We start from the raw sequence: 22,571 nt of genomic DNA, 5'->3' as shown, positions 1-22,571 counted from the left end.
GTTAGAGTGGCTGTCCTAAGGTGGGACACACTTGGACCATAGGGTCCGTTGTGATACCGTAAATGGGTTGGCCCATCCCCGCTCCATGAACCATTTGGAGCTGTTTAAGAACAGTAGGAGGGCTTTGACGTCGACTGACTTAAGGTCGGAGAAGTCGTCAAAGAGAGGCTGGCTCAAGTAAGTCCATCTCCTCATAACAAGAGCTGGGCAGTGACAGAGAAGATGAGATATTGTCTCCTGCTCGTCATCACTGTGACAGCTCCTGCAGTAGTCGTGATACACTGCCAGGCCTAACCGTTCAGCATGCTTGCAGCTCAGCCAGTGTCCTGTAATACCCGCAACAACTTTGCGAACAGAGGACCTTGGAAGTGATATGAGAACTTCAGAACGCCTGGCACTGTACTCAGACCATATCTGTCTTGTATTACCACAAGTACGTCCTTCCCTCCATCTAAGATTGGCCTTTTTCAGAATACGGCCCTCTTTCAGGAGTAACTTGCAGTTCGCAAATGGAACTCCCGGTTATTTATTGATGCTTATCAGGGTAATAAAAATAACAAAATCAGAATGTTTTAAAATAATATATTTTTAAAATAAAATGACATGACTTTTTCCATACAAAGAACAACAAAAATAATAATGCACAAAAATGAAAATGTAAAAGAACAAAGAAAAATTACATTAAATGTTACGTCGAATCCTTACTAATATCATCATTTTCTAATTATTTATTTTTCTGGATTCATTCCACAGTAATTTTCAAATTCCTCATAATTAACGTCCGCTGCTTTAACCATCCTTGATAAATAGATGATTGCAGCTATCAAAATGAAATAATTAATAATGGTCCAAGAGCTGGCTGCAAAAAACCTGGCCTATCGAGTTACCGGATGAAGTATTTCTTAAATGATACTACTCACTACTGTAACTATTAAAAAAATCATTTAGTGCCAGGGCAAATATGGTGCATAACCTTGCTATATTTTTTCTAAGGTACATTTTTTGGACATAAACTGTACCAATCGAGTAACCGCTTGAAACTGATTTTAAAATGTAGTTTCGAGTGAGTAGAAAATAATTATGAACAACTGCCTCGGTCAATCTGGTGCTAACCCCATGGCACGACACATTTTTTAATTTTTTTTTTGTCGTGTTACCGTACCTATCGAATAACCGCTTCAAACTGTAATTAAATTGAAGTTTAAACATTTCTTATTAAGAAAATATATTAGTGCCACTTCTATTTTAGTGACAAATGCCCGGCACGATATTTTATATTCCTTCAAGTCCCATGCTATTGCTCATATACTCTATAACAGATACATTGGGGAATAAATGAATAAACATCTAATGGATAACAATTACAGTAATTTTTAAGTGATTTTTTTTATTTATACGAGTATTTTATAAAGTATCAACATAAAATACAATGAAAGTTCTCTCATATACATATTTCACTATAAAATTAATTAAAAAACTTAAATATCTAAAAATATACATTGAACTATATATATAGAATTATTATTAAATGTCATCATGATCATCATCATCACTATCGTCATGATCATTGTCACTACGGCCATGATCATCGTCACTTTTATCATAATTATCATCATGGTCACCTTTATTTTCATGATTATCATCGTTATTATCGTCATGGTCACTGTCATTTTTTTTGTTGTAATCATCATTATCATAAGAATCATCGTCACAATTATCAATTTCATTAAGCTCTACTTCATCAAGTTCTACCATAACAATGTCTTCAACTAAGAGAGGTGTTGGATCACCTTCGAACCAAAGCGGTTCAATTTTATTGTCATTTACTGTCCATCCGCATTGTTCTGGCGAGAAATTGATGCAGTTAGCTTCAGTAGCATTCTGCCACATGGAAGTTACATAGATAGGTCGTAAAATTTTTTGTTTCAGTGACTTCCAACATGGTGGAAGTTGAGTTGAATCAAATCTTTTTACATTTTTCATAAAATATTCTGCTACAGACGTTGACGTAAATCGATTTTGAAACATTAATAATCTCGCATCATTTACATTGTTACAACTTATTTCATAAATTTTACAAGTATATTCTTGCAATATTTCCATACTTCTTAAATTATCAATTTTGTCTATATTCGCGCACAATGTTCGCATCAAGTTTGGACAGCTTTTGACAAGTTTTGATATTTAAGTTTTATAATTAATTTTATAGTAAAATATATGAGAGAACTTTCATTGTATTTTATGTTGATACTTGATGTTTATTCATTTATTCCCCAATGTATCTGTTATAGATTATATGACCAATAGTATGGGACTTGAAGGAATATAAAGTATCGTGCCGGGCATTTGTCACTAAAATAGAAGTGGCACTAATATATTTTCTTAATAAGAAATGTTTAAACTTCAATTTAATTACAGTTTGAAGCGGTTACTCGATAGGTACGGTAACACAACAAAAAAAAAATTAAAAAATGTGTCGTGCCATGGGGTTAGCACCAGATTGACCGAGGCAGTTGTTCATAATTATTTTCTACTCACTCGAAACTACATTTTAAAATCAGTTTCAAGCGGTTACTCGATTGGTTCAGTTTATGTCCAAAAAATGTACCTTAGAAAAAATATAGCAAGGTTATGCACCATATTTGCCCTGGCACTAAATGATTTTTTTAATAGTTGCAGTGAGTAGTATCATTTAAAAAATACTTCATCCGGTAACTCGATAGGCCAGGTTTTTTGCAGCCAGCTCTTGCTCCATAAAATGTTGTTAATATTCAGGCATAAAAAAACACTAGAAATCTAATATTTTCGATTTTGCTATCAAATAAATTATTAATCAATCATTTAATGACAGAAAATGCTAATAGATTGAGACTCTTCCGGCAGAAATATTCTGGGTTCTCCTAAAAGATTTTTTCACAATTAATCAGATATTTTATGAAAATTTAGTGATTAATTCTGAAAAAGTCTTCTAGGAAAATTCAGAATATTTCTTCCGAAAGAGTCTCAACTACTTTTCTAGTTTTAATTTTACCTTCCATTTGTACCAGTGACACTAATTGACCACGACCAACATACTTGGCAATTGTTTCTAAATGGTTATACAATCCAGGCCGATAATAGGTGGTTAAATGTTCTAAAAGTTTTTTATTTTTGTGTGTAAATTTACGATTATGTAAGGCAGCCTGTAACAAAAAATATTCGCTAAATACAGGGTTATTCATGTTATTCGACACGCAAGATTCAGATTAAACTGTTTGATTATAAGATAATCAAACAGAGTAGTTGTACATTTTAATGGCACCCTGTATATTATTTTACTTTCAGGTCCTACAATCAAAATAAAAGTGAGCTCCATTAAGGTTTACCTCACTTAAAATTCACGGTTTTCGAAAAATTTGATTCGAAAAATCGATTGAGTTATAACTAAAAAGAATTAAAAGTTTGCAAAGAACTTACCTCTTTTGCTGCAATTTGATGCATATTTTCAAATAAACTTGCTAATTGTTTTTGAACATTACGACCTTCATCTTTATCTGAATACATCTAAATACGGAATTATTTAATTAATGAACAGTATTAGGATCCCCTGCACCTGTTTAGAGTAATAAACCACAAGCCCGTGATAAAATTTTTCGGGTGAAATGACCTACCAGGGAATTATGTTGAAAAAGATGCTCTTATATGTAAAAGTAAGTTTAAGCACCATGACGTCAGTTTTGCGCAGTAAAGAGTGAGTCTCACCCCTTTTTCGTAACCTAAACGTACACATATAACGAAACGTAACGTAATTTTACCTTAGAACTTCCAAAAATTAATTTCATTGGTAAATGACCACTCTCTAACTTATCCAATAATTTAATAAAACCATCTAATTGCACAGCATCTGGAATTCTTGAATTGATAATGGCTTCAACCATTTGTAAAAAATATCGCATTGTGCTAGTTCTTGCTTTGTATGCTAACAGATATAATAACGTTCCTTGCGGTATTGAAACAAAATTACACCATATACGTGCTTCAGTAATTGCTGCACTTAGACGATTCTTTACAATTTCATTTCTTAAAGCAATACTCGCTTCATCAACACTAAATCCTATTAGCCATCCAAAATTTATATAGATTTAATCATGCGAAAAATTTGTACTTGGCTAAATTCTTTTTTATTCACTTAGTATTAGTTTTTTTTATGAGATCAACTCTCTAATTTAAAGTGTTATTCTATCTTTAGAATCTAAATTAGCTATTAAATCAACCCGAAAAACTAGACTCAATCTTATGTCAGAATATGGTGTCTCCCCTCAAACTACAATTTTTGTTGAGGTCATTTTTAAATAGGTGGCACATCTGCCGAGATATTCAGATGCATAGATAAAAATGCACCCCCCTCCCTGTATACAACAAATTAATTATGACATTTCGTTCCGTTTCATATAGTATTTATAGATGAGTCTACATGTATTGGTTCATAACTTTGATTATAGTTCAGTTTAGTATTCATAGATGTCGTACACATTTAGCGTTAAAAAACTTTTCAGCCTGTACTATGTAAAGATCCAACCTATTTATAGCACTATGACTAGGGTGCATGAAAAAAATTTAGCCTGTATCAAATTCCATATTTTTTATGTGGATTACCTAATGCAATTAAAAAATCAAGTGGTGTTCGTTGTTCCGAAAAATTAACTCCCATTTGTTTTGGTTGCATTGCTAAATTCGAACGTATACAGAGTAACTTATCTTCACCTCGTTTTATTAAACAATATGCATCACTCAAGGCTACATTGTCAGCACGAAACCCCCGACGAAAGCATGCTCCTATTTGTTCTGGATTTAAATCTATTTCTGAATTTTCATGAATTTTTATGGGTGCACTCAAAATTTGACTCACGCCATTACCCAATGACGTGGAGCGAAACGATTCTATTTGTCTCTGTGATCCATTAAAATCATCCATTTTACATCGACATCTGTCCTTGTCAGATATGTGTCCACATACCACTTGTATATATTGCAATTTGTCAGTCTTTTGGATACAAGTACATGTTTCTAAAATGTTGCCTTTGCCATGTTTAAAACATGTACAATTAGCTTGTCTTAATATTTCTTCCATTAATGTTTTACTTTTATCTTCACAATTACAATCTGGTTTTTGGAATGACCTTAATTTCATAGAACTGATTTCCTTTGTAAGCGGAGTAGAACTTGCTTCTTCTACAAGTTGTTCATTCGACTCCGGCATATTAAAACGCAGATGACTTTCGGAATGAGTAAATTCTTCTGGATTTGAACTTAATGCCTCAATTGTTATCTCAGAATCTACGTAGGTAAATCCATAATGAAAGTGGTGCAAATTAACTTACACGAGGGGCTAAGTTTAGTCCCAAGTTTGTAACGCTTAAAAATATTCTTACTACAAGCAAAATTTTGGTAAAGTCGTGTTCATAGAATCAGCTAATTAGTCCAATTTCGGTTGAATCATCCGTCCGTCCGTCTGTGAACACGTTAACTCAAAAACGAAAAAAGATATCAAACTGACGTACTCAGGACGTAAAAAGTGAGGTCGAGTTCGTAAATGAGCAACATAGGTCAATTGGATCTTGTAAACCTTTAGAGATAGAACAAAAGTTTAAAAGTAAAAAATGTTCCTTATCAAAAAATAAACAACTTTTGTTTGAAGCATTTTTTCGTAAACATCACTGTTTACCCGTGAGGGCGCAAATTGATGGGTAACTGAGGAATTAATGGGTACAAAAATTACGTACGTGAACTCAATTTATCGTTGTCCAAAATAAAATCTCTAAATTCGTCTGAATTTACCGAATAAGTTGCACCAGGTAAAATTTTGCCATTGCGTAAAACATTTGGAGGTAATCCTTCCGTTAGTTCGCCCTCTGTTGGTTTAGCGATAAGTTTTTTTAATGTAGTATATGAATTCAGTATCAAGTTGAATCTTTCTGTTTCTGTAAGAGATGTATCATCAACCAAATCGATTTTCTTTAACTTAGAATTGATATTCGTAAGTGAAGGAACATTTGAACTTGTGTTCGAATCTACAATTTTTTTTAAACACATTAAATACTTACTTTATTTTTAAATTATTATATCAATATTTGGAGCGATGTCGGCAACGGTAAAACTGTCTGGCAATCATACAGTAGAACCTCGTTAAGTCGTAATCCTCAGTAAGTAAAAAAAATAATACTATTCCCTTCCACCAACCCTCTAAATACGCGGGATTTAGAATTATTTATAGGTACTTTGTACTCAAACAAAATGCTATTTCTCTGCGAGGTATTGATAATAGGTACATATACTCTGTAACTCGAATTTCATAAAGCAGACTCCGTAAGTCGTAGTTAGTAAAATATAAGGAGATCGTAGTTGGTAACTCGAACAAATTGTTAAGTCGAAAACTCATTAATTCAAAATTTTTTGCATTTCCCTTGAGGGCCGAGCTATCGAGGTTCCACTGTAGTGTATATTGCTAGGTTAGGTTTGGTTATATTCGCTGTCCACGAAAGACACGCAATACGTACCGGCTAATATTTCAAGATTTGGTAATGTAGTAGATTTATTCTTAGCTGCAGCTTCTTCATTTTCCAAGAAAATTATTTTACTAAACCTTTCATTCAAATCAACTTCAGAACGTTTTAAATAGAAAGACTTCCCACTACTCCCCCTTCTTAAATTTCCTGAACCATCTTTCAACCTTATGCTTGCCGAAGTACTTGTTTTATTAGGCATGTAATCATTTAGAAGTGATGAGTTACTTTTTATAATCGGGGAAGATCCATTTGTTTTTTCGTTTGTTTGCGTGTTTTTTCTAGGTAGACCTGCTATATTCATAAACTTATTTGCCTTGATCATATTATCCGATTTTTCCGTATTAGTTGTTGCATCTTTGCGCATGAATAAATTCGATCTTTCGGCATGAGCCTTTGCTAAAGTACTTTCCACAAATGAACTTATGTCCATATTAGACTTTGGAGTTACCGGACTACCTATCTTTAATTTACTTGAAACAATTCTTTTATTTGATTTGTCTGGATCATAATGTATTATTTGACTGATAGACGGGTATAACAAATCTTCATGAGCAGAATCTGGTAAGCCTTGATAATCTGGTACGCCTGGAACATCAGGCAAAGAATTTATACAGCTTTTTATGTTTTTGCACATGGCAATAAGTGGGGTAATCTGCAAACGGGCAGGCCATTTAGTATCGCTTTACCCAAAAAAAGTCCAGTTTTTTTATTTTTCAAAAAACGCAAATCTATCTATACATATAAAATGCTTTGTCGTGAATGACTGACCGATCATCGCACAACCTAAGCCGCTGATCGCACAGATCTGAAACTTGGAAGGTGTGTTTTTTGTATGATGTAAGCATCCGATAAGAAAGCATTTTCTGAAATTCTACCTCTAAGGGGATGAAATAGGGGATGAAAATTTGTATGAAAATCCAACAATAAACAGTTCGTTCTTCAATAGACATTGATGCTGATGATAGGTTTTTGTTCATGATCGATATCGATTTATTTAAAACCACTAACAATTGTTTATTTCTATAATCCCTCGAACGAGACTGTGGATAAAAGCTAGCTGTAAATAATAACGTTTTCCCAAATCTATACTGCGCGTGTACTTACTACCTGAAAATTTGTAATACCTGAAGATTCTAAAGGGAAATCTTCAGTGGCTTCAGTTTTTTCGTCACTTGATTCACGTCCTGTTTCATATTTCTCCGTTTTTTTATTCTGATTAGGGAATGATTTTCGACGTATAGCTTCTTTTTTCAAAATTATACTATCGACAGCCGCTAGCGATAATATTGATTTGCTAATAATATCCATTGATTCGTTACTATCAATTTGTTCTGCCTCTGTATCTGGATGTTCCGATCGAATTCTTTCTAGTGCATCAAGATGTTTACGTTTCAATAGAGCTAGTTCAATTTCGGTCTTTGATTCATTACCATCCATTGACAATGACTCTCTTTTTGTATCTGCCGATCTACTCGTTGTTGCATTCGACAGTACCTGCAGTTCGGCTTGTGAATCTGTTGAAACTCTGATACTTACATGCTTCTTTGCTTTTATATTTTTTTTATCAATAGATTCAGATGATTTCTGATTTGGTGGATCAGGAATATAATTGTGTGATTCCGATGTAATGGAATCTGTACTTGATATGTAACTTAATTGATCCGTTGATGTAGATATAATATTAAAAAATTCAACAGTAACATCTTTATTATAATTTTGTATCAATTGTTCCAAATCTTGTTTTTTGATTTCATTTGATTTTGTTGTTAATTCTGATAATGTATCAATTAATTTTTTACTTAATTTATTAATATGATCGGTGTTTAAATCATTCAATATTGGTTTATGTGTTAAACTACGTTCAAGCATACATTGTAAATTTTGTGCTAAAATATTTGTTTTTAAAGATGACAATTTCTTTATAGAAGATTTGTCTACTTCTTCTTCAACTTTTAAATTCATTTTAGATAAACCACTCAGATCACTACAACTATAATGAAATCAGGTAATTAAACAACATATATAACATATACGTAATACAAGTTGCCTACTTATTAAATTTTTAAGTCAACTTTATATGAACCATTTCATTTAATTTACAATAGATATTTTCAAAAAAATTTTAATCATTCATTTAATTAAAAATTCAATGTTGAAGTTCAAATTTTTGCAAGATAATATAAACATCTTTTATGAATGGTTTTGAATCCAAAGAGTTTATATACACAAAGAACGCGAGAGATCTGCTAGAGTATGAGTGGTAAGCGATATGATGAATGAGAGAGAAGACTGTCAATGAGTTCCTCTGTGTCTCTGCCATAGTCATATGGCATAATAATATGATGCATAAAAATCTGCTATTATATTTGTTTTGCACAAAGAGATTTCTAACCCGCGACACAAAATTAAGATTTTTCTTAAGAGGTGAAATATTTCGTTATGTATTTCGAATAAAGCAATTTCACTAACCTCTTAACTGTTTTATCTGTGAATACTTCTTGTTTCAAAGGACTCTGTTCAAAAGAAACAGTTACTTTTATATTATTAGCTGGTAATGGATCACATGATACCATTATACTTGGGGATTCTTCACATTTATTTATTTCTTGGATATTCTTTAGATTTTTAGTCAATCGCCAGCTTAATAACTTATCAGATTTTCGTAATAATTTTTCTAATTTTGGCTTGATTTCAATTGATTTGAGTTTTTGATATTCACTTTTCACTTCGTTATTCATTTTCATTATATTATTTAATTTTGATGTTCTTTGCAACATATTCTTCGACTCTATCGGTGATGTTATTTTATTCTCATCAATTGAAAAACGTATTTTTCCTTTAAAACAAAAGTTCAAATTTACGGCACTTGGCAGTTCTCTTTTAAACTAACTAGAAGGCATGAGTTCGATCTTTTGACCAAAAATGATACGTTTTTTGGAATTCGAGAATGAATCCGTTAATCTATGATAAAAAGTCAGTTTAGACCATGCTGCCATCATATTTTACGATTAAACAATGTTTAGCTTTTTACGATTTGACGCTGCTGAAGCTTCTTTTTTATAAATCCAGATGGCAGCACGGTCCAAACTGATCACGTGACCTAATTTGACGCTTAAGCTCAACGTCAAAGCGTCATCATGAAAATACACCTTTAGAATGTCAAAAACATTAAACTATTACAGTCTGCCACTGATAGGGGATATATTTATCAGCCTAAAAGTAGTCCCAGATGGACTTTTCTCGTCAATCAAATTTTACACCTAACCTATGTTTTTGGAATTTGCCCTTGGGCGGTTTTCATTATCTATGTAAGAAAAGTTTACCCGATATAAAGCGAGTACAATATTTTTTTAAATTGATCTGTAAGAGTTAATTATTTTCGTAAATACCTGTATTTATCGGATCATTTAGTTCTGTACATGCAGTTTTTGGTAGACTACGTAGAAACATATTTTGTTGACTTCTTCTGACACTATTTGTGTCTGATGAACTTGATATTCTAGTATTATTACGTTTAATATTTATATTTTCTTGTTCTTGTTTTAAATACTCAAGATGTCGCTTAATTGAATCCATATATTGTTTTTCTATATCATATGAAATATCAATTGAACTTCTGGCAGAACTTGTTGATGCTTGAGTATGACGATTCCAATTATTATTGTTTGGATTTTTTGACATTCTATTTGTTAAATTTTTTGAATTGTTTTCTGAGTTTATTTTATTGTTAGATTCGTTTGGATTTTGTAATTTTCCATAATTTCCATGATTTGGAGTTTTAGATTTATCATACTTTTGATCATTACTTCTAAAATGTATATACTTTTTAAGTCGGATAAAGGAATACATAAAATAGCCATTTTTAGGGGGTCCTCAATAACAGCTCCGATTTTGATGATTTTTTTTAAATGATTCTTTTTGTATATTATTTAAAATCAGAAACATTTCAGAGGGGAGGGGGGATAACCTGTAGGGTGAATGGGCAATGTTGCGACTTATATATCGACGCCTAGCCTAATTCGCTAATGATAGAATTTTGAAATTTCGTTTTACTAAATTGACTGTCAAGTTATTATAAGGCTAAATAGTGGCTTATTATGAGCTCATTTACAGTTTAATCGGTAAAAGTAGCTTTGCTCAGTTGATTATCAAGTGAGCAAAGCATCAAATATCTCAATTATGGAAAAAGCGGAACATTTTTTCCCCCAACTTTTTATGAGCTTATTTTGTTAAGTTTATTAGTGGAACAAACCAGAATATTTATAATGTATGATTTCGACGTTGAATTGGCGTTGGCGCTACTGATATATAAGCTACCATGAAGGTTATAAAGAAGGAGAACGATCGCTACGTGCTAAAGCATTAGAGCACCTGTCCCTGAAAATTTGTAGAATTTATAGTTCATTTTCAGCCACCAACCGCGCTGTCGTCGGTAAGTAGTACATTAGCGCACAACAGCCCGCATTTAATGATACTACTTAGCGATCCCAGCGCCTCACTTATTTTGTCCATATTTTGGGGACAATATTTTCTATTGCGATCGTTCTCCTTCTTTATAACCTTCATGTAAGCTACAATCAGTAATGGCGATAAAAATGTCTTTTAGAATAAGTTTTTCTTGTAATTTTGTAAAAGAATATTAATAGAATAATAATTTACTTAGTTATATGTGAATGTATATCATAAATAAAGAAAATACGCTTAAAATATTTTAATTGGAAAAAGTTTACTTGTTAAGTCAACTGTCAGGTTTGCTAACTTGACATAGTACATGCCAATGGAAACCTGTCCTGACAATATCTTATTAGTTGTGTGCGAAGTCATGGTAGGGACAATAAAATCGATGCCAGCGCTTCCAGTGAAAAATTTTGGCGATAAAGAAGGCTGTTTTGACTAATTTGCAATTCTTTACATGTTAATGTTATAGAAAATGTCAAATTAAAATTATTGAAAAACACTAATTAATTAAACTTAATGCATTAAAAATTGTGACAATAAGAAATCAAATTGCACAAATATTATTTTTCAAATGTAAATTATCATAATTATTTATTTAAATTTGTGAGACAATAAAATTAAATTTGCAATGTAAGTCACAAATGCAATCCATACAATTATATATGCATTCATACAATTCTATAATTAAAGTAGTGTATCGTTACTATTTAACGCCTCCAATAAAACTCACGCACGGTGCGAATGCCGTTACTGTAATCGACTATCAAAGAAGTACTTTTTATACCATGTATATATGAAATATACATAGTATTATAAGTTTAGTCCCAAGTTTGTAACGCCTAAAAATATTGATGCTACAAAAAAAAAATTGGTATAGGTGTTCATAAAATCACCTAATTAATCCATTTCCGGTTGTCCGTCCGTCCGTCCGGCCGTCCGTCTGTGGTCACGATTACTCAAAAACGAAAAGAGATATCAAGCTGAAATTTTTACAGCGTGCTTAGGACGTAAAAAGTGAGGTCAAGTTCGTAAATGAGCAACATGGGTCAATTGGGTCATGGGTCCGTAGTACCCATCTTGTAAACCGTTAGAGATAGAATAAAAGTTTAAATGTAAAAAATGTTCCTTACAAAAAAATAAACAACTTTTGTTTGAAACATTTTTTTTGTAAACATCACTGTTTACTCACGAGGGCGTTAATTAGGTACAAATTTTATAGTATGTATTAATATAGGAATATCAAAGTGAATATCTTTTGTTATTTACATGACGTCAAAAAAAACAAACGATTGCGCATCAACACTTGCGCATTATATGAGAATATCAGTTAAATATGTCAGATATGTATGTATGTCAGATATGTATGTATGTGTGAGTTATCAACACTGCCTATACATGGTATTTCAACAATTAACTCAGTCAATTGTTTGTTTTCACTTGTTGTTATTGCATCGTTATATTTTTTCATGGGATCTTTGGATAAGTAGAATAAATGAATAGGTAAATTAATTACCTTGGTCTATTTGCGTTTGATCTTAAACTTGTATTTATTGTTGAATTCTGGGCTGATCTATTTGGATTAGAGACATTTGGTGGTGGTAATGACGCTGTACGCCGATAACGTCGATAGAATTCTTCGATTGATTGAATTTCAGAACGAGTACGTATCATTTTACGTCGAAAACTTTTTGGTAATATTGCGCATTCATTTTCAATCATACTTGTTTTCGATGTCATTTGTTGTTTAACTGTAGCACGACACTCTCTTCCTAGACTTTCATTATTAATATTTGGGATAATATTTGTTTCTTTAAGAGTTCCTTTTTTATTTTTGCCTTGATTAATACAACTGGAAGGCAATAAGAATTCATTCTTATTATTCTTACTTTTATATTTTACAACATGATTAAAATTGACAATATCCCTTGTATTTAACGATTTCCTGCATACTGCAGTTTCTGAATTAAATCTTGAATCTCCCAAATATAAAGGTACTGTGTGACTTCTTTTCAATTGATGCTCAGATCCAGATATTTCAGATAAAACTTGTTTACATATTGGATCACTATTTCTAATACCAATTGCATTGGTAATAGACAAATCATTTGAAATTGTAGTACCAAACTTCTTGTTAGAAATATTTGTGCTTCGGTTGTCAGACTTCTTATAACATTTCAATAAGTTTGATGTTGGAATTATAAGTTCGTTAATTTTTTCCATGGATGATTTATGTTGTGAGTCACAAATATTTTCAAAAAATTGAGCTAATTTCAATTCTGAATCCAAATTTTCAACAACACAGGAGGTATGTGGCCATAATATTGTTGGATATTGGATATATTTTTTTATTAATTTTCCTTTGGTTTCACTCCTACGTGTATTTGAACTTGATTGAACTTCTTTTGCCTAATGAAAAACAGTAAAGTAGTGAAAGTTAATCGAAATATTTGCTTACACTTCAGTATTGCCCTTCTCAATCTCAGTTAGTGTCTTCACGATTTCATCATGCTAAGAGGTATTAAAAAAAATTTATCTGCTTATAGAAGGCATTAAAAACGTGCTTTTTGGGATTTGGGAATAACCTTAACTTTCAAAAGATTAATATTGAAGAATTAGAAATTTTTCCTACTTTATAACCGAATTCTTCTTGAATTATCTTCGATACTTTTACCTCATCTTTGATTTCATGACATATTTCTTGGATTTTTCCTGGTTTATATGTATACTTCCTTACATGACCATTTTTACCCAAATATATAAATTTTTTGGTAATCTGTATACTCTTTGGTTTTGATTTCTCAACAAGCTGTTCTTCTTGGTCTAACATTGCTGCTGTTTCAGATTTGTTTACAACTTTAACATCGTTCCTCGATTCAATTGCTTTAATTTTGAATTGTGAACTGGAATATTTTTTATCAGGTTTCTGTTCACTCAGTTTTTTAATCAAAATTCGTTGCATGTGAATTAAATGTTTACGATTTGCTTTTACTTCGGTTTTTAATTCTTTAATTATTTTATTATCTAAATTGGAAATATTTCTTAAATTATGAGTACTTTTCTCTAAATTTATTATAGATTTTGACTTTCTACGCAGGTTTAAATTTTCTTTTTTCATAACTTTATCAACTTTTATTATATTCTTATCTTTTCTATCAAGTTTCTTATTAAAAGTATTGCCTTTGTCGCAAGGTTTTGTCATTAATATTTCGATATGACCTTATGAAAGGAAAAATATGTTAGACGAGTTATATTCTACAGTACAGAGGGGGATATGATTTCGTGACTAACACTCACGAAACTTTGTGAGTGGCTTCATTTCAGTGTAACCTACAACATTTGCATTTACGAAAACTTTGAATTTGGACGAAGTTTCGTGTGTTAGTCACGAAACTATACCCCCTCTCTGTACTGTAGACTAATATTCAAATAGCAAATGTAGCAATCTTAGAACATGCGTTTTTGGGTTCAGGTTTAAAAGTAAGTCAATATATCTTAAATTTTGTGCCAATAGTTTTACGAATGATTTTCTTAGTCAAATTAATATTTTTTTACCTTGCTTTCGCTTAATATTCGTTGTTTTTTTTATTAATTCTATATCCAATAATTTTTCATTATCGACCTTAAAACGTTTCTCTCTCGTCATCGATTGATCGAACGTTCCACAATTTTTTCTACACTTCGTACTGTTTAAGCTTAGTTTTGATAAAACATCGTCTTCGTCTTCGTTTTCCTTAATCCGTTTCGAATACTTTTTTCTAAAATTAGGTGGTGGTGTTGCCGGTTTTGTCTTATATTTTTCTATTGAATGTGCTGAATAGCTTTCTATTGTTCTATTTTCACCGTTCTCATAATTCACGATATCTTTCTCAGTAAATATAAGAGATGATATAAAATTATTAGATGCAACATTTTTATCATCTGGCTTTGATTTTAATTTCATTGGTAACACTTGTTTTGGTAGAACACTTACACTCATTGATTTTCTACCAACGTCATATTTTTTCGTAATATGTTCTTGTGATGATAAGTAATGCTTAGCGTGATTTGTACGGCATTTTTTAGTACATAAGTGTTGTTTTTGTCCTTTTTGAGCATCATTTTTTTCATTCAAACCAAAAAGAGCAACAAATTTTGATACATAGCTTGTAATTTCTGCACTCTTCTCGTTTAACTTTTTATTTTCAGCAATTTGCTCATCTAATTTAAAATAATTGTTTACTGATATGCAACCATGAAAAATTATGAAGTATAAACGAAACATAGTTCGCGAGAAAACACCCTTTTTGTTATGATTAATAAATACCGGAAACTTTGTGAGTTTCTTTTGATGTTTCTACTTTTTGAATAACTTTTAATGTATTAAATAATATTCCATAAATCGTTTTTTAACTATTTACTGTAGCCAATTACATATAGATTAGACAAAGACACAAGGGGACTCCCTGGCAGTTTTCTCTAACATTCATCATATCGCAAGTATTGGGCGGACCCTGACATTCTCTATTGTAATTGTAGATGACGTCATGATTCATGGCGAACGATTCTGAATTGTTTTAATGTCACAATTTTTTTAAGCGAGTATATTGCAAAATACTTTTTTTTGGTCCCTACAATCGATTCGACGTTTTTTGTCTATGGAAGTGTCTATTATCGCGTCGCAAATCTAGACGAGCTATTATTTTTCAATGCCGAGGTATTTTGCGTCTCACAAACAGATGTACTGTAATGTAATAATAAAATTAATAATAAATTACCTAATTTTGTAACTTTTAATTTAGTTCGATAATTTTTACACTCCTTACAAAATTTTTTTAATGGCTGATCAGATTTATTACACTTGACAAAATATTTTTGTGGATCGTTTTCCTTTCCTATTATTTTATTATCTTGAACTTGTTCATTTGATTTTGTAATTGGTTCGTTGGCATCTGATAATCGATTTGATGATTTTGGTTGAATGTGTACAGAAATATATGTATTATTTTTCTGCGATTCTTCAAAGTGTTTTTTATCGTCAGAGATTTCCTTCATTTTATAATTTTTGCAATGTATTTCTTCAACATATGGTGATACCAAGTCAAGCATCTTATTATTTTGTCTACTATTCGGAATCATAATAATCGTGGTCGATAAATAAAAAATGGTATATGTTTTACCTTGATTGTGTCATAAGTATTTCAATTTTTTTAAGAATTCTCTAAATAGAAACTAAAAATTTATACTTTTTTGAAACTGACATTTTGAACCGAACAGTACCCATCAAAATCAGTCATAGCTTGCTTTCACATATTTCTATAAAAACATCGTCTGGCATTAATTTTTATTTTTTCAATTTTTTAACGTGAGGTTTTTTGTTTATAAAATCAGAAAATGACATCGCTGGAAATTGTGAGTAGAATTATTTTAATTTTTTTAAATAATTTAACATTTGATTGTATGAAGGTATTGACCCGTTGTTTTTTCGTTGGGTGGTTTTTGAGGGCTAAATTTTCGCCGAGAAACTTCAAAGATCCAATAAGGTCTAAATAACTAAAAAAATTTAGATTAGGCGATTAAAAAAACGATTGCTCAAAAATTACGATTGCCTTGGATCTGCCTATCCCCTTGGAAGTGGCCCGATACTGCCCTATTACAGGAAACGAAATAATTGTATCAAAATATAGACAGAAATAAAGATACCGAAATAAATGTTTTTAGGACGATAAATTTACATCATGGCTTCAAGCATTAAATTATGAATTTAAATATTATTGTTATGTCCTTAAAAAATTGACTGATCGATTAACTGATGATGATGCAGATGAAATTGGTGAAATTATGCCGTGGATTAAAAAATTATTTAGCAACGAATATGAGCTACAAACATCCAAAGAAATTCGCAATAGGTAGTATTACAATTTTGAAATAAAATTGATGTCTCCCCATCAAACTCTGCAACTTTTTTTAAAGTTATTTTTGATTGGTTATAACTACAAAACTAGCTATTTAACCATTAAAATGGTCCACCTTGTATGTAAATAAACAAATTAGGGTTGCTTTGAGCCTAAATAGGATGTAATTGACCATTTAGTTTACGAAAAAACAATAAACAAAGATTACTTTGTGACGAATATTCAATCTAATTCAAAAGTGAATTGTACAAGCGACAACGTTGTTCAATTTACTTTGCGTTCTGTTATCATGAGATACTCGATGAGCAATATATCACAGCATTCGTTGTAGCGTTGATAGATTTACTACAGTTGATTTTTTGAATGCAACTACTATTTATATAACTATATTTATCCTCGTTCTAAGATATTGCGTTCTCTTTTACGTTGTTAGAAATACCTTAATTCTAAATGTTGCTTATTGTCATTTGGTTTACTTCATAAATTTTATTGTAGATATTTGGTATATTTAACATTTAGTTTAATTAATAAAGAAATATATTCGATATTTAAAAAATTACCACCAATTGGACCATTGATTCCAATTGAAAATATACCAATACCAAAAAGTGAACCAGCTCAATGGGAAGTGGATACAACCTGGAATGATATTTGTAAGAATATCCAGAATGCTATCAAACCAATGAAATGTAGTGCACATTGTGATTTTATGAAATGTACAGAAATTGTTGAAATCAATAAGGTCAATCAATTTTATTTAAACAAGCGCTTAATTTATTTTTAACTGTAAAGTTTAAGATAAAATATTTTTAAATAGCTTTTGGATGAAGAATTTCAATTTATGCTACACTTAGCAATGCCATTGTGGCGAAACTGGCCATTGATGAAAGATCGAAAAAGAGCAGGACTCTGGATTCAAACATTATGTACTTTGCATTATAATTGTTTCTGTACAAACATGCGAGTTATACGAAATGATTATTTAATGGCTTTACTAGGGTATGCTAATTTTATGTTTAAAACTTATTGGCTTAGTAGAATTGTAGAACAAAGTCGAATTGTTAAAAAAAACTCCAAAATCTTAGTTGCAGTGGCCAAGAAGTATATTGAAAAAATTAAAAAAAGTTTCGTTATAAAACTTATTATATGAGGTCTTTCCATTTTTGGCAAAAATAATTTTGAGTCAATTACGTATAGTTGCGAAATAAAAATGGATCCTAGAATATTAAAATACTTTAATAACTTTTAGGTATTTGTACAGTAAAAACCTAAGTGGTCCATTCAAATTGAAGCCTCCAAATGACACCTTATACCCTTTAGAAACAATGGCAATAGAATATTTAAATAATGTACGATCGAATGCACTGAATCCCGACGGACAATTACTCAATGAGTTTCTAGTAGATCAACCGTTACCAGAAGATGGTGGTGCATTTTGTTTCTTTGCAATAACCGGTCAAATATTAAGAGGAGGACAACGCAAAACATCAAAATCATGCTCATGCCCGTGTAGCGATTTTCGAATATAAATACTTATAACCCAGTAAAAGATGTTACAAAAATCGGCTAATTGAGAAAAATGAAACATACCACTTACTTGTGTCACTTAGGTGTCAAATATTATTCGTAAACCATGCGCTAGTTTCTGCAAGTGTTTCTATTTGTTAATAAACAATAAATTGTTAATTAAATTGAACGGCCCATGTAAAAGTTTTCTTTAAAAAAATAATATATAGGCAACTTGTATTACGGATGTGTATAAGATTGTGTATACATGTATAACATATATATAATGCAAGTTGCCTATTTATTAATTTTTTAAATAAACTTTACATGTGTCGTTTCATTTAATTAACAATTTATTGTTTATTAACAATAGAAACATTTGCGCAAATGATTTACGAATGATATTTGACAGCCAAGAAATAAATTCCATCAGCTTTTAGAAAAAGTGAGTGGTTTATTTCAATTTACTTAATCTGTTACATCTTTGACTGTATTATTAATAATAATTGATTTATAAATTTATGGTAGATTTATTTTTATCTGACTTTTAATTTATACAAAATCAAAATTATTTTGGGTGAAATTGTATGCTATTATTATTAAAGGGCGGATCTCTAAAGTCTTTTTGCTCAAAGAGTGATAAAAACCACATAATATCGTAAAGGAAAGAATAAATTTCGAAGAAATTTTATTGGAATTTTTCTATAATGGCCATCTACACAGATACCTTTATAAATAAAAATTGAAAAAGGAATAAAATTTTAAGTGTTCGAATGAGATAGGAATTTTGTAAACATGCTGTATTCAAATAATAAAATTGTACATGTATCTAATTTGTTTTTTATCGATTTTGTCACTATTTATACTTTTTTTTATTTACATTTCATATTTTATTAAAAGATATAAACAATATTTTTATTTGTCGTCCGTTATGTCTCATTTATTATTAATTATAATTGAACCAGGTGAATAAGATAATATAGTTGACAACCTGGTGAAATATTAAGGTTCTCAGGTTTGTAGTTCCTTGTTTTACCCGACTACGCAACACAAAAGAATTGGTTATGTGTTTATTATTCTATAATCCAGTTATTACGTCGGAAATAACGGGGTAGATATTTGTCGACCGAAATTTCCATGTGGATTTTCCGCCATCTTGAAAAATGAATTTCGAAAAATCCTTTCCTAAATTACACTTATAGTATAAAATCAATATCCTCTCGAAATTACAATCTTCTATCATTAGCGATTTAAGCTGAGCATCGATATATCAGTCGTGACATTGCTTATCCCCCCCCCCTCTGAGATGTTTCTGATTTTAAATAATATACAAAAAGAATCTTTTTGAAAAAAAAAAATCATCAAAATCGGAGCTGTTATTGAGGACTTCCTAAGAATGGCTATTTTATGTATTCCTTTATATACAACTTTATAATCATTTGTGTATATATGATTGCATAAACATAAAATTAATCACTACATGTTAACAACAAATAAAAAAAACATTAATCATAACTATAATTTTGAATAATTTATTTTTAAAATATAAATAAAATATACATTTTACTAATCAAAATTCAATCAAAATAAAATTATTTGATTTGTTTTTAAATAACATAAATAGAAGTATATATAAAATTATCATAATAAAATGTTAAATAAAAAACATAATTTTGAAAGTAGTTTAAAACTATTATTTAAATTATATAAATATATTGGTTTAATACAATTCAAACAAAATGATAATAATAATAAAATAACAATATTTAATAAAATTTATTCAATTTTAATAATTATTATATTTATAATACTTAATTGTTATATACCAAATTTTTTAAATCATATTGGATACTATGAATATCATGGTGATATTATTTTAAGTATAGCTGTACATATTCATGTTTATATATTTTTATATGCATATATTTGTAATGTTTTAATATTTATATTAAAAAATCAACAATTATTAATAATTTATGATGAATTAATTAAAATTCATATAAATCGTATTAAAATACGATATAATATTGTTTATTTATTTATATTATTAGAAATAATTATTGGTTTTTTATTAATAGTAATTTTATATATTTTAGATGTTGTAATTTACAGTGAAATCTCTTTAATTTCATTAACATGTGGTTTTATAATGGGTATGAATGGTTTTTATATGTATTTAATTGATATATTATTTTTAAATTTTATTTTATTGATATGGTGTTCATTAAAACAATTAAATTTAGATATATTAAATAATATAAAATGTTTAACAACGTTTGTACAACAATCAAATATAATTCGTTTACAATATTATCGGATTTGTGAATTATCACAAATAATTCTAAATTTTTTTTGTATACATTTATTTTTATCATTTATTCATGGATATGTACAGATTGGTTTTTATTTGTATAATTTATTTTATAATGTAATTGTTATTGATACAGTTACTGATAATGATTTAATTATTGTATTATTATTGTTATTTTATTATGTTCTTAAGTTTAGTTGTATTTTTTATGTTTGTGAATTAGTTGAATTTGAAGTAAGTATAATACACCATCTATTTTACAGAGTGTTCTATTATTGATTGCAGAAATCCAGCTTCGGTTTATACATGGGCTTGGTTTGTTTGTTTACGTTCAATAATATAATGTGTACTCACAGTAATATAATAATAATATAAAAAGTGGGATAATTTGACCAAATCCAATTAAATCATTGTATACTTTTTTTTAAATCCCTTCCATTATTAAATGAAACATACTAAAGTCTACTGATTATCATTGTCTACTGGTTATCGAATGATAGTCAGCGAATGAACAACTTTATCAATTTTTATCATACCCGTATCTCCTAAATTATGCCACAGATCCAAATTAGGAAAAGAGTTTTTTTGGTTGCTTTTGATGGGCTTATTTTGGTAAGCTGGATTTCTGCAATCAATAACAGAACACCCTGTATAGAGGACCTCATTTTATAATTTAAAACCTCTACTATTTTGGCCTTAAAATGACTTTAATGGGTTATATCCAGTTGCGAGTGCAAAAAAAAACACTTTTTTATGAGTTTTTATTGGGAAGACCATTTATTTTGAAAAATTTGATGTGGTGCTGCTCCTGTAGGCGATTTCCTGAAGGTCCCCCAAAAAAAGATGTCCAGCGTTGAGCATCATATCTCTGGTTTAGATTTTTTTAATTTACTGAGTACGACTTATATTAAACTAACGAGTAAACTAACGAAAGTACATTAACAATCCCGAAAAATTTCCGAAGTTAATATTTTTTGTTTACAACTTTACTCTCGTGACGAGATAAATTCTCACAATTTCTGTGAACAAAGTGCTTATAAAATTTTGACTTGTAATATTCTCAACCGTGTACATTAATCAGTATTTTCATAAGAATCATCTGGATCAATAGTTGATTCTGCAATTTCAATTAATTGTTTAAATAAATTTAATGTCGATGTTGAATTATGCGCTGTAATAATTGAACTATTACAATTTTTATTTTGATCCTTTTCTAAATTGATAATATTTGTTAAAATTAATGATGATAAATTTTGTATTGATTCCAAAATATTCTTAACATCCAAACTTTTATTCAATACAACTTGATCAAATCGATGTAAAATACAACAATTATCAATTATTGGTTGTGGCTTTTTATTTTCTATGTTTAAAGTATCATTAAATGTTTCAATATATTCATCTATATCCGTTGATTCAGCTTCTTTGTTATCGATTATCGTATTTTCCAATTCTTCCCCCTTAACGTTTTCTTCGAGAATTACCTCATTAGTTGTGCTACATGTAATTCCATTAACTTGATTAATATTTCGCATTGAACAAGGCCTTTCATGTTTAATTAATGTAATATTTAATTTATTTAATTCGACTTTATTCTGAACTAATTGTTCACAAGTCCATGACATATTTGTTAAACCAATTTCATGTAAATTTTTCAATTTAAATTGTAAATCCTTAAAATTTAAATGTGTACATTGATTACCATCCAAAATTAATCGTCCTAAATTATTTAAATCTATTAAATGATCAAAAATCAAACTATCATTTAATAAATTATTTGTTAAATCTAATAATTTTAAATTTTCCATACCCATAAAACTACCATATTGAAATGTTTTTAATTCATTATTTCTTAAATAT

General features: G+C 29.9%; 2 protein-coding genes across 2 annotated transcripts; one reads left to right on the top strand and one right to left on the bottom strand.

Moving 5' to 3' along the window:
• Positions 1 to 701: 701 nt before the first annotated feature.
• On the bottom strand, positions 702 to 16,034 carry LOC123294985. Its single transcript, XM_044876174.1, has 16 exons — positions 15,758 to 16,034; positions 14,974 to 15,200; positions 14,556 to 14,868; positions 13,675 to 14,006; positions 12,890 to 13,409; positions 12,517 to 12,772; positions 9,935 to 10,227; positions 9,015 to 9,381; positions 7,670 to 8,196; positions 6,537 to 7,130; positions 5,763 to 6,050; positions 4,636 to 5,316; positions 3,795 to 4,093; positions 3,457 to 3,543; positions 3,032 to 3,182; positions 702 to 820 (listed from the first exon to the last, which is right to left on the bottom strand). Exons 1-16 carry the CDS (start codon positions 16,032 to 16,034, stop codon positions 729 to 731), a joined length of 5,304 nt encoding a protein of 1,767 aa, XP_044732109.1. The 3' UTR covers positions 702 to 728.
• A 1,438-nt stretch (positions 16,035 to 17,472) lies between these two features.
• Positions 17,473 to 18,509, top strand: LOC123296908. Its single transcript, XM_044878608.1, has 3 exons — positions 17,473 to 17,636; positions 17,712 to 17,893; positions 18,144 to 18,509. The coding sequence occupies exons 1-3, from the start codon at positions 17,577 to 17,579 to the stop codon at positions 18,421 to 18,423; spliced, it is 522 nt and encodes a 173-aa protein (XP_044734543.1). The 5' UTR covers positions 17,473 to 17,576; the 3' UTR covers positions 18,424 to 18,509.
• The last annotated feature ends 4,062 nt before the right edge of the window (positions 18,510 to 22,571 follow it).

The sequence above is a fragment of the Chrysoperla carnea genome, chromosome 3 (genome assembly GCF_905475395.1).
Source record: "Chrysoperla carnea chromosome 3, inChrCarn1.1, whole genome shotgun sequence".
NCBI lineage: Eukaryota > Metazoa > Arthropoda > Insecta > Neuroptera > Chrysopidae > Chrysoperla > Chrysoperla carnea.
Note: the sequence above shows the minus strand (reverse complement) of the source record. Positions and strands in the feature narration are given on the sequence as shown.

Excerpts from the sequence above, each read along its gene's own strand:
- LOC123294985 (XM_044876174.1), bottom strand. The coding sequence starts at position 16,034 with ATGAAGGAAATCTCTGACGATAAAAAACACTTTGAAGAATCGCAGAAA. Across the intron at positions 15,201-15,757 it reads ATTAAAAGTTACAAAATTAG|ATGAGCAAATTGCTGAAAAT; the intron begins GTAATTTATTAT and ends ATTTTAAATTAG. Across the intron at positions 7,131-7,669 it reads TTTCCCTTTAGAATCTTCAG|GCGTACCAGATTATCAAGGC; the intron begins GTATTACAAATT and ends CTGATGTTCCAG.
- LOC123296908 (XM_044878608.1), top strand. The coding sequence starts at position 17,577 with ATGAAATGTAGTGCACATTGTGATTTTATGAAATGTACAGAAATTGTT. Across the intron at positions 17,637-17,711 it reads AAATTGTTGAAATCAATAAG|CTTTTGGATGAAGAATTTCA; the intron begins GTCAATCAATTT and ends ATTTTTAAATAG. Across the intron at positions 17,894-18,143 it reads TATTTAATGGCTTTACTAGG|GTATTTGTACAGTAAAAACC; the intron begins GTATGCTAATTT and ends AATAACTTTTAG.